The sequence below is a fragment of the Magallana gigas genome, chromosome 9 (assembly GCF_963853765.1).
Source record: "Magallana gigas chromosome 9, xbMagGiga1.1, whole genome shotgun sequence".
Taxonomy (NCBI): domain Eukaryota; kingdom Metazoa; phylum Mollusca; class Bivalvia; order Ostreida; family Ostreidae; genus Magallana; species Magallana gigas.
Window position 1 is genome coordinate 10,220,264 of NC_088861.1, and position 12,229 is coordinate 10,232,492.

The 12,229-nt window shown below is 30.5% G+C and overlaps 1 protein-coding gene across 2 annotated transcripts; it reads left to right on the top strand.

Annotated features, from left to right (window-relative positions):
• The first annotated feature begins 4,812 nt into the window (after nucleotides 1-4,812).
• On the top strand, nucleotides 4,813-11,915 carry LOC117692234 (toll-like receptor 2). Of its 2 annotated transcripts, none has more exons than XM_034479644.2 (3): nucleotides 4,813-4,944; nucleotides 5,096-5,162; nucleotides 8,909-11,915. In XM_034479644.2, the coding sequence occupies exons 2-3, from the start codon at nucleotides 5,099-5,101 to the stop codon at nucleotides 11,365-11,367; spliced, it is 2,523 nt and encodes an 840-aa protein (XP_034335535.2). In that variant the 5' UTR covers nucleotides 4,813-4,944; nucleotides 5,096-5,098; the 3' UTR covers nucleotides 11,368-11,915. The 2 variants fall into 2 exon arrangements, with proteins under 2 accessions (XP_034335535.2, XP_034335534.2); XM_034479643.2 differs by having other exon boundaries at nucleotides 4,822-4,940.
• The last annotated feature ends 314 nt before the right edge of the window (nucleotides 11,916-12,229 follow it).

Genomic DNA, 12,229 nt, shown 5'->3' on the forward strand with positions numbered 1-12,229 from the left:
TAAATTAGGGGCCAAGACACTCGTAAACTCTATTGCAAATAACTTAAAAACGATCAAAATTTTGCAATGCAATATAGAAGCAAAGTTGTTGATTGTAGCAATATTAATCAGGTAAAATCATTTTCACACCCATTTATGACGTAATTAGGGATTTTAAGGGGCCAGAGTACTTAAACTTTGATGCAATATATCTAGAGAAGGAGACATATTTTGTTAGGCAATGTAGAAAAGAAAATGTTTGCATTGATGATTCTAATCAATTCCACTAATCAAAACTCCAAAGTCTGTACCCATTAAGGATCTATAGGGCTGGCCCCTAAAATATTCAATCATTTGTATCTCAAAAATGAACAACAATTTTAGATGGGTGTAAGAACATAAAATGTTAGTATTCGTGAGACCTTTCGATTGAACTCAAGAAAAAGGGGCTGGCCCCTTAAATGAGGAGCCAAGACACTCGTAAACTATATTACAGATAACTTGAAAACAAGCAAGATTTCAAATATCTTTGGTACTTAGCCTATTTTACAAAATTGATACCAGCGAGATTTTAGTCACTGTAAGTGATTGAGACACAAACTTTTATAAATGATAGACAATCGATTGAAGATATATTTAACGAGTTTTCTTTTGTCAACCGTCACTTCCGGTACTCACCAGAAGAGTTGAAACAATTCATTTATTTCACAAGTTTAACTGATTATCTTTGGTGTTTCATCTGCTATGATTAACAGTAGTGTACACTAAACATATGTATAAAAAACCCTAGCTTTTATTTTCATAAACCTCTTTTGTTCGTCCGTTTTCGGTCTCGAGACAAAAAACCTAGATTCACCAAGATCGCAGATTTGGCAGAGAATATCGATATTTCATCGTATCATATGAAAACAAAATCGGACGGAAGACCTACTCGTTACTCGTAACGAGATCTAGTCACAAGTATTGCTGCTATCAAAAGATACCGTGTCCATCTAGAATATGTAATTCTTAGACTGAAAAAACAATGGAAAGGTATACCTTTACGAAAAAGTGAAGACGAGTTTTTGTTTGATGTGTATGTATCATACAGTGAATCGGACTACGAATGGGTCAGAGATAAACTTCGTCCAAAATTAGAAGATTTAAACGTAAAATCATGGATAACAGATATAAATTCCACTCCAGGCCGCTGGGTATTAGAAGGGATTGTGAATCGTATTAACGAGTGCAGGAAAGTAATGTTTGTTGTAAGTGAGAGTTTTTTGGACATGGAGTGGTCTTCATATGCTGTTAAAACAGCCATCACCCATGCTTTCCATAATCAACGACAGGGGTTTATTGTGGTTTTGATTAAAGATGGGGTTGCTCTTGAAAAGCTTCCAGAGGAACTGAAAAACATATGGTGGTGCATTGAATACTTCAGATGGCCTGACGAAGAGGAAAGTAACGAAGTTATACTCAAGAAACTGACCAAAACACTTAAATCCGATATAACTGTTTGAGTGAAATATGATTCGAATAAACAGATGAATCTTTGGGCTAGATATTTATGAAACGCTTTTAATTGTAAATTATGAGAATTTTATTTTCCTTAATATGTGTAAGAATATAGTATTTTGTGGAAAAAACACGATATTTGAGACACATAAAGTGCAATTGCAATATTATTCGTTTTAGATCAAACACTATTTTATTTGTGTTAATTAAGACTACTGGATGTCCATTTTGAAACTTGTTCATCTTTATAAGAAAAACAGCTCTGTATAAATATATAGGAAAATTCAGATTTTAGAACTAAGATATAATATTATGGAACTTTTCTTTTCAAAAAAATACCAGTGCTTTATAGTTTAAACAAAGTACTGAAGTACTGACGGGAGTTTATTTTATTTAATTTTTATTGATTATAATTTTATTCTAAAATCAACGTTAAATAATTTGTCATTACAAAAGCCAACTTTCACCAACTTAAAGTTGAGGACATTAGGAAGAATTCCGACATATTCTTTAAAACGAATCAGGACATTAATGTTTGAATTTGCAAGTTTACTTATGTTTTTTTTTTAAATTTTGTCATAAAAAAGAAATTTGTTTTAATTGTGTCTGAAGAATATTCTTGTATTGTCAGGGAGTTCTGATAGAAATCTGACGAACACAACCAACATATAGTCTTCACTCTAAAGGAACAGAACTGGTGTTTTTCAAGTTACCATATACTAAATGCTGTATATGTGCATTTATATGCGCACCCCCCCCCCCCACACACACACACAGAATAATGTATAAATATGTTATATGTTACTGATCAATTTTAGTCACCTAATTACAATTACAATGATTATCATAGTATTTATTTGTTGCCACAGAATGTACCTCTGCCATTTGTCAGGACTTTGTTACAATAAAACTTGTGCATAAACACAATTTAGAAATATAAAGAAAATTTATTGCTAATATAACCAATGTCTTTTAGTTGTGGACCCAACTCCACCTCGAAAAAAGCAAAATATACAAAAAAACAAAACAAAACAAAACAAAAAGAAAAACGAACCCCCCCCCCAAAAAAAAAAAACCAACAAAAAACCCACACAAAAAAACCCCACACACACCAAAAAATACCACACAACGTAATGGAATATTACATGGTTATTTTTCATGTAATTGAAGGTGAGATTCACTCGGATTCAAAATATATGCCTGTATTGTCAACTAGTACTTCTCATACATGTATATATGTAAATACATAATTTGGCCAAATAAACATACAATCAAGCTAGTTGGAATCACCAAATTCTTCATTTATGATATAAGAATTGTTTAATTTTATTTGAATGAAATAACATGGCTTTCGAACGATCTTCTGATAACTGTTGGTTAATTTTTGAAGCAAAAAATTGTCTGACAATATTTAAAAAATAAAGATTCATTCTTTGAGTATTATGAGGTGATCAAATATACGATCGGAGTGATAAAATAAAAAAAAATCATTATAAATTATATCTATTTGCCAATTGTTTAATTCAATATTTTAATATTATATTAATAGTATTTTAAAACTACATGTATTTTTATTTCGTAAAATAATGCAAATCCTGCATGCGCCCCCGATACGTCATTTGCGTCATTGATGAACTGTATTGGGTTATACATTAGAAATTTAATTTGTAGTGTCTTCGCTGGAAAATGTAAATACTCTGTATTCAAGCATCTATATGGTACAACATTTGATGAAGTAGGTCTGAGCTATTCTCTTTTAAAACGTGTGAAAGTAAAGATGGTCAGTGAGTGATCCAGAGTAGAAAAGAAACGTTAAAAATACCGAATTAATTTGCAGTACATGTATATGGTCAATAAGGCCCGAACCTTACATCAGCCCATGGACAATAAAAATACTGATAATTCAAATACTGAGACATATGCACAGAAAAAGTACATTACTTTCTATTACAAATATATTCTAGCGTGGTGTGAAAGTTTAAATTTTTTTTGTTAACTCTCATTCATCACCATTTCTTTTTTCTTATCTTATCAAGTCAGTTTTTTTTAGCTGTAATTAGAAAATGAAAGATATTTTTTTTTATTTACGATTCAAATAACTAGGAATATTAAGTGCAATATCATATCGAACAGCAGTCAGTCATTTAAGAAAATTAAATGAAATTAAAATTAAATGAAAATTACTATATATATATATATATATATATATATATATATATATATATATATATATATATATATATATATATATATATATATATATATATATATATATATATATATATATATATGCCGAATTCATTACATGTATGTCCTAGTTTGGAAATTATTCCATTGCAAAAATGTTATCTTTGTCTCAGAGAGGTAACACCGCCTGGTACGGAACGATCTATGATTAATATCAATAAAAAATGTTAATTACTTCCGGGATTTCAGGATAAGATATCTATTGAAAAAGGGTCTTAAAATTGACGTTAGTAAATACATCTAATAGATATATATAAACATTTAAAGAATAAATTGTATTGATCTGAATTTATATATATTTCTTTGTTGAAAATATATATGTGTTTTGGTATGCATGAGCATTATTTAAAAAAAAACCCAAAACTATTCTGTAATATATATAAACGAATATCTTCTGAATTTTATTTAAAAAGGTGGTATAATTATAAACAGTCTTTCGCCGAAAAGAAAGGTCAATTGCATAATTGAAGGTCTTTAAAAAGACAGCAAATACTTATTAAATATAGGGGGAAAAAGAAAAAAATCGTGTCTTGCACGTTTCCCTTAATGTTATGTACAATAATGGCCTTTTTTAAAGACACTATTTTGTCAGCTTTTCAGCAATCTGAAGGAAAACATTGATGAATATTCTCCACAGTATTCGATGTTTTTCTTTTACGCTATTCCTGAATAAAGAAATGTATAAATATTATCCCTTCATTTATTACATACAAACTGAAATCATATTACAACGAATATTTTTTTCCAATATATATATATATATATATATATATATATATATATATATATATATATATATATATATATATATATAAATATATATATATATATATATATATATATATATATATATATATATATATATATATATATATATATATATATATATATATATATATAAAATCTAATTAATTTGATATATTTTCAGTTTAGTATCTGCAAGGCCTCAAGATCAGGAAAGAATTTTACACTAATGTCAAAATTTCAATCATTCATAAAACTATAATGTATCAAAAAATAACATATTTTTTTTTACTATAACTACCATCAGTCACATGAGCAGAACAATTTCCTTAAAATAGGAAATTTCCTCATTCAAAGGGCATAAAATATATATTAGAGAATGACAGAATAAAATGTTTTAACACCCTTTGTGACTCTTCTTCATACACTGTTGGTTTTTGAGTAATATAGAAGAAGGTGCATAAGAGAAGCATGTAAGTATGTACATATAATCTATTATATCATGTTTATTTGATGAAGTTCTACTTAATTTACAGTTATATTTTAGTGGGATTTAAATACTAAAACACCTACATGCACGCAAACTAAACATCAATTATTAATTGCACATTCAACTTCTTTATTTTAGATAATGGGATGGAATAAAACTAAATGTATGATGGACAGACAGCTATTTGTTTCAATAGTTTTGATTTGTAAGTATTAAGTAAATAAAACTTGTAGGTTAAAAGTCTCTCATATTTCAAAATGAATCATCTACATATATTTTTTTCATCAAAATTTGTCAACTTTAAGAAAATCATTAATCAAGCTAGTTCACAGAAATCAAGAATATTTAACGATATTTTTAAAACTAACATTGCATTTTTTAAATTATATATATATATATATATCTCTCTCTGTATTTTCTCTAGAACTTTCTTTCATCAGATGACGACAGTTGAACAATTATACAGTTTATTTATCTCTTTGATTGTTGTTTTTTAACATAGATAATATAACAAATGTCTACAACAAATTACACTGTATGCGTGAGCAGAGGAAAATCTTGCATATTATAATATATTGAGAATAATTCAAATCTTATAACACTCTGTATCAGCCCAATACATCAACCAGAGGGCCTAAGGCCATAACTCTCACATTCGTTGCACGCATCTCCTTAAAATGGTGGACATGCACACTATTCAGACGCGACCGAATACGATCCAAATCATCGCAATACAACACACGAACATTAGTTTTAAAGTTTTACAATATATTGGGTTTCTCAAGAGCGATCCGCGATTTGTAAAGTATGAAAATGAATTGCAGCTGTTTATGGGTGTTTTTTGCGACCATGAGACTGTTGCTCAACGTGCCTTATATAAGCTTGCAACGTTTCGCTTCTACTGCACGATTTATCGGTTTCAATTTGCCATGCATTGTCACCAGAATATATATTATTTGTTGAAAAGAGTACGTGTATGTTCGTTGCTTCCTCCTCTGATTTACATTAATAATCTGTGCAACGACATTTTCCTTTCAAGGGGGCTGGGTGTTCAACATATAAACTATTAGACGTTCCTCAAATTTTGAGCTCTTCTTTTGAAAGAGATCAAAACAGTCTAAAAATGGCCACGACCATCGAGCCCACTTAAATGTTACTAAAACTATACATGTAATTTTAAAACAATGAATTCATGGAGGTCAATGTAGAAGTTCGCAGGATTTAAATCCAAATTCTTGTGACACCGTCACATGACATGCAAACACTCTAAACTATAAAAATATTTTTAAAAACTCATGCAATTGATCCTGTGATTGAAGTTTAAAAAACTAGCTTTAATTTCCTGTGATTTTGAGAGAAAAAATTATTCTAAAGTGCATTTAACGGACATCCCTATTGCTGTAAACTAAGTGACACTTGAACAACTAGTATAAACAGAATATAAATATATTACATTTTCCAAAGATCACTTACTGATATAAAACAAAATATTAAAAAATATTAATAAAAGTCTTCCTTTGTTTGAACTTTGAAAGGAACTTAAACTTTTTTAACGAAATTCAATTTGTTAGCACGTGCTTTTAAAGGGGTATGGTCATGCTTTTGGTCAAAAATTATTTTTAAGATTTTAATCTTTACAATGCTTCAGTAAGGTATTTTTAAAAGGCAACCAAAATTTGAGTGTCATTTGCTGAATTCTTTGCTATGTAAAAAAAGCCTTCGGAACTGTTTATTTGTGCTTAAAATGAAAGAGGAAGATAAACAAATCAGCTTTAAAACGATTTTTACTGGTATTTTAAATCTATGTAAACAAAAACATGGCACGAGCCTTGTTTACATGACAAAAGAATTGTGAGCCCTGTATCCTGACCATTCAACTTGCATGGAATGTACATCTCACTAACAACAGGTGAACAATGCTGGAGTCTAACTGTCCACAAGAAAATATGATTGACATTTGTAATGTACATGAGACTTGCTTCTCCAAAACTCTAATTGATCGGGTGTCTATATCTACAAATAAATCGAAAAGTAATACTTTTTGATAACAATTACATGTTTGTTTTAAACATTTGATAATAAATGATTAACTCTGTTTATTGGAGTCGTAATCTTTCTTGAAACAAGGAGTTATTATACTTGAATAACTTATATTTACGTATTAATAAACTGACCGATCATATAAACAATACAGACTTTGTTTTTACACCATGCTGTTTAAGTTACAATATACATAATGTAAAGGAGACAAACTAGGACATGCTTTAGCTGTGCCTGGAAAGCCGGGGGGGGGGGGGGGGCACAATAAAGTTCATTAGATTTAGAAAAGGATTTTTAATTGATCGTCAATTCATGAAATCAGATACTTGTATTTTGAATTAGTCCAGACTTTTCCATTTAAATTCGATAAAAAGAATTCAACATGATGGTAATTAAGCTTTCACAGAACTGATAAATCATTCCCATGTAGTTACCATATGGTGATCCAAATTATCGTAATGCAACGCACAAACATAAGTTTGAACGTTTTACAACGTTTTGTGAGTTTGCAAGAGCGATGCATGATTTGCAGAGGTCGTAAATGAAATGCAGCTGTTTAGGCGGGTGTTTTGCATAAGATACAATATAATAAAAATATTTTACACCTTTTATGGATAAAAAAAAGGCGTAAAATATTTTTATTATTTTCAATTCTATCAATGTTATTTATTACCGGTATATTTTCTGCTGGGGGAGACCGACCGGGGAAAGGGGGGTCTGTGAGAAATATTCTCTGTACCATTAAGGTGTAAATTACTTAAAATTGAATTTTCCAGACCTATCACCTATGTCTGTGCATACCGCACAATTAAAACAAGTTTCAGTTTTATATTGCTTTGAGCACCATTAGGTGTCTACATAGGAATGATTTTTATTTCTATGAAAGTTGATTTGCAATTATGTTCAATCTTTTATCGCAATTAAATGGAAAAGTCTCATGCGCTGGACTACTTTTATTTTTACAACGATTTTTTATTTTTATAAAAATAGGCTCGGTACTTTCCAAAACTTGTCAGTATTTCTCAAAGTTTCTCGCTACCGTCAGTAAAACAAGTCAGTCCTTTTCCAAGATCATCAATAATGTCTAACTTTGACAGTCATTTTCTAAGTTTATCAGTAATGTAAGTACATTGTCAGTAAATGTCTAAGTTTATCAGTACAAAAGGGAATGTCAGTACTTTTCTGGCGCAGTGGTGAAAATGGTGATAGACGTTCCCCATTATCAAACTCATATTCCGCATAAAAAATATGCAAAAAATTATTATATGAAGCAATTCTTGACTTTCATTCAGAATACATCTTAATTATTACATCTGACATTTTGCAGTTATAGCAGTTTTTATTAGCTTTTGCCATAGACCTACTCTCCACACATTGTCAAAAGCAGCTTAATTTAAAATCTATAAATGGACAGTACCTTTTCTTTTTAAACATCGGAGATAATTCAATAAAACAATTCAGAGTAAATATATTATCTATAGTGAAAGAATCACATTAGTTCTTATTAAATGCATTTTGCTGATCCGCGTCAGTATTGAAATTATGCACTATTATTACAGCACGCTTCATGCTAAAAACCAGGCTTTATCAATGAATGCAGGTTGGATTTCATGGATTATATTTTATTTATTTTTACTTAAAAATATGTTTGATAATCAACACATTATTATCCCCCTCTCTCTCTCTCTCTCTCTCTCTCTCTCTCTCTCTCTCTCTCTCTCTCTCTCGCAATGTTCTAGATTTTGAAAAAGAAGAGTTAGCATGTACTACTTGGTGTGACGTATACATCTTCTATGACTGTACTCTATATGAATCAGACACCTTGGATAAGAATGATTGACTTATAAAAATACTTCCAAATTTATAGCTATACGAGTAGCTTTTAATATTTTTCATTGTGTTTTATTACAGGTAGAATATCGGCAGTGTTGACACAAAACTGTTCAATTTCACACTTTGTTGACGACTGTGGAAATAAGGGATTGCTGTGGAACTGCAGTGGATCAAACATCTCCAAATTACCAACAGTGTTACCTCCTGAATTGGAAAATAGCAATACTGCGTTGGATATATCGTACAATCAATTCACTTCTCTAACAAAAGATACATTTGAAGCAATAGCGGTGTACTCCAAGGTGACGTCTGTCATTCTTCACCACAATAACATAACCAAAATTTCAAAGATGGTCTTTCAAAAAATGTCAATCTTATGCAGTTTGGATATTTCTAATGTACATCTTAAAGCAAATGACATTGATGCCGAAGCCTTTTCTAATCTTGACGAACTCCAGTATCTTCAAATTCATCAAAATGACTTTCATGAGACGAAAAATCCAAGATATCCTGATATTCAGCTTTCAAAACTTCGTTCACTAAAATATTTGAAAATTGACATTTTTAATGGATTTCAGTTTCAAAAACCGTTTGAAAATCTTTCAAATTTAACCAAATTAGAATTCAATTCTCTGGGTGAATTTAAAATAACCAATACTTCTTTCGAGGGTCTTAAGCTCTCCCCACTCCGCAGCCTCGATATGAAGTTTAGAAATCATGTGGACTGTGACGTTTCGGAAGATCTTTTTTGCTCGTTTCCGTACTTAGACACAAATATCGAAATAAATTTTGGCGGCAAGTGCAGTATTTATGCAGCATTAAGATCACTCAAATGTTTACAATATCGTGAAATACAAAAAATAAATATAAGTGAAAATGTTCAAGTTTTGGAATCAGACATAGTTAATATAAGCGATAAGAGCTTTAAATACCTTTTTAATATTTGTGTGAGTGAGCTCATATTAAATAGCGACGCAATTATCTATCTTCATATACATCTTTATAGAACTACATTATGGAATTGTCTAAATAAATTAAGTCTTAGGTCAAATAGAGTCCAGCATGTTGCTATGGAGACAGTATTTGCTTTATTGACTTTGCCACGTCTGCTTGAAATAAACCTTTGTTGCAATTCCCGGCCAATTTACACAGAATTATTTAACATCTACAGTCAAGAAAGATATCAGAATATTTCTATTAACATTAATCTGCCAAAAAGTCTTATAGTTCTTGACTATTCTTACAATTACATTCACAATCAGTATCATATAAGATGGTATTTACTTGTAACGCTTATAGGGGAAAATTTGCGCAAACTGAATCTTCAAAAAACTAATTTTCCTCTACAGTATGAACATATCTTTAATTTTCCGTCCTTAAGAGTTCTTGATTTATCTGAAAATAACTTTACAAATATTCACCCTAATATATTTCAAAGAGTGAGAAATCTTCGCCAGTTATCCGCAGCAAATGTTAACTTAGACCTGACTAACAGTTTGATTTCCGAAGGTTTGTTTAAAAATCTCAAATGTTTGACAAAACTTGATCTATCTCGAAATGGCTTAGCCTTTTTACCGCAGTCTCTACTTTATGACCAAAAACAATCTTTAACAGAAATAAATCTAGATCATAATATGTTTTCTTCCATCTACGATTCCTTAATGCAGTTGGAGAATTTGAACAATCTCTATCTTCGATACAACTTGATATCAAAGATTTCGGAGAAGGACCAGAGACTTTTTGAATCATTGAAAAATCTGTCATTCCATTTAGAAGGAAACCCAATTTCTTGCGCATGCTTAAACATCCAGTCTTTGAAATGGATGAAAGATCACCAAAATTCATTTGCAGATCTTGGCAAAGTTCTATGTGTGGAAAACAACCACCATGTTGGTCATTTATTCAACGATGAAATATGGCGGAAATTCGAACTTGACTGCCAGTCAAAAGATTGGCTCACCTTTTCTATCGTATTGCTGTTTTTGACAATGTTAATATTCACTAGTATTGCTGCTATCAAAAGATACCGTGTCCATCTAGAATATGTAATTCTTAGACTGAAAAAACAATGGAAAGGTATACCTTTACGAAAAAGTGAAGACGAGTTTTTGTTTGACGTGTATGTATCATACAGTGAATCAGACTATTTATGGATAAGAGATAAACTTTATCCAAAACTAGAGGATTTAAATGTGATTTCATGGATGACAGATAAAAATTCCACTCCAGGCGGCTGGGTATTAGAAGGGATTGTGAATCGTATTAACGAATGCAGGAAAGTAATGTTTGTTGTAAGTGAGAGTTTTTTGGACATGGAGTGGTCTTCATATGCTGTTAAAACGGCCATCACCCACGCTTTTTATAATCAACGACAGGGGTTCATTGTGGTTTTGATTAAAGATGGGGTTGCTCTTGAAAAGCTTCCAGAGGAACTGAAAAACATATGGTGGTGCATTGAATACTTCAGATGGCCTGACGAAGAGGAAAGTAACGAAGTTATACTCAAGAGACTGACCAAAGCACTTAAATCCGATTGAACTGTTTGACTGTAGTAGGGTTCGAACACACAGATGAATCTTTGTACTAAATAATCAGGAAATACTTTTGTACTTAATGTGAATTTTAGTTTTGTTAATTTTCGTAAAAATATAGCAATTTCTGAAAAAAGCGGTATTTGAAACACTGCATACAGTTGCGATGGAATTTGTTTAAAATCAGACACCATTTTATATGTGTTAAATAAGACTGCTGGATGGCAGTGTTCATTTCGAAACTATGTTGATCTTCACGAGAAGAAGCTCTGTATAAAGTTATAGGCAAATGCCAGTCGTTTATAGTTTATATATGTGCATTATTAAAAAAAAAACAACTCAAAACTATTATGTATATTCACGAATATAATCTGAATTGAAGGTCTTTAAAAAGACAGCATATACTTATAAAATATAGGGAAAAAATGAAAAATAAATGTGTCTTGCACGTTTCCCTCAATGTAATGTACAATAATGGCCTTTTTAAAGACAGTATTTTGTCAGCTTTTCAGCAATCTGAAGGAAAACATTGATAAATATTATCCACAGTATTCGATATTTTTCTTTTACGCTATTCCTAAAAAAAGAAATGTATAAATATTATCCCTTCATTTATTACATACAAGAATATTTTTTTTCCCCCAAAAAAATATATGTAATCTAATTAATTTGAAATATTTTCAGTTCAGTATCTGCAAGGCCTCAAGACCAGGAAGTAATTTTACACTAAGTCAAAATTAATTCAATCATTCATAAAACTATAATGTATCAATTGTGCGAGCAATGAGTGGGTCTTCCTATATCAAAAGTCTATTACAAATAAACGAACTTAATAATAAGCATAAAATACACTAAAAATCGATAAAGA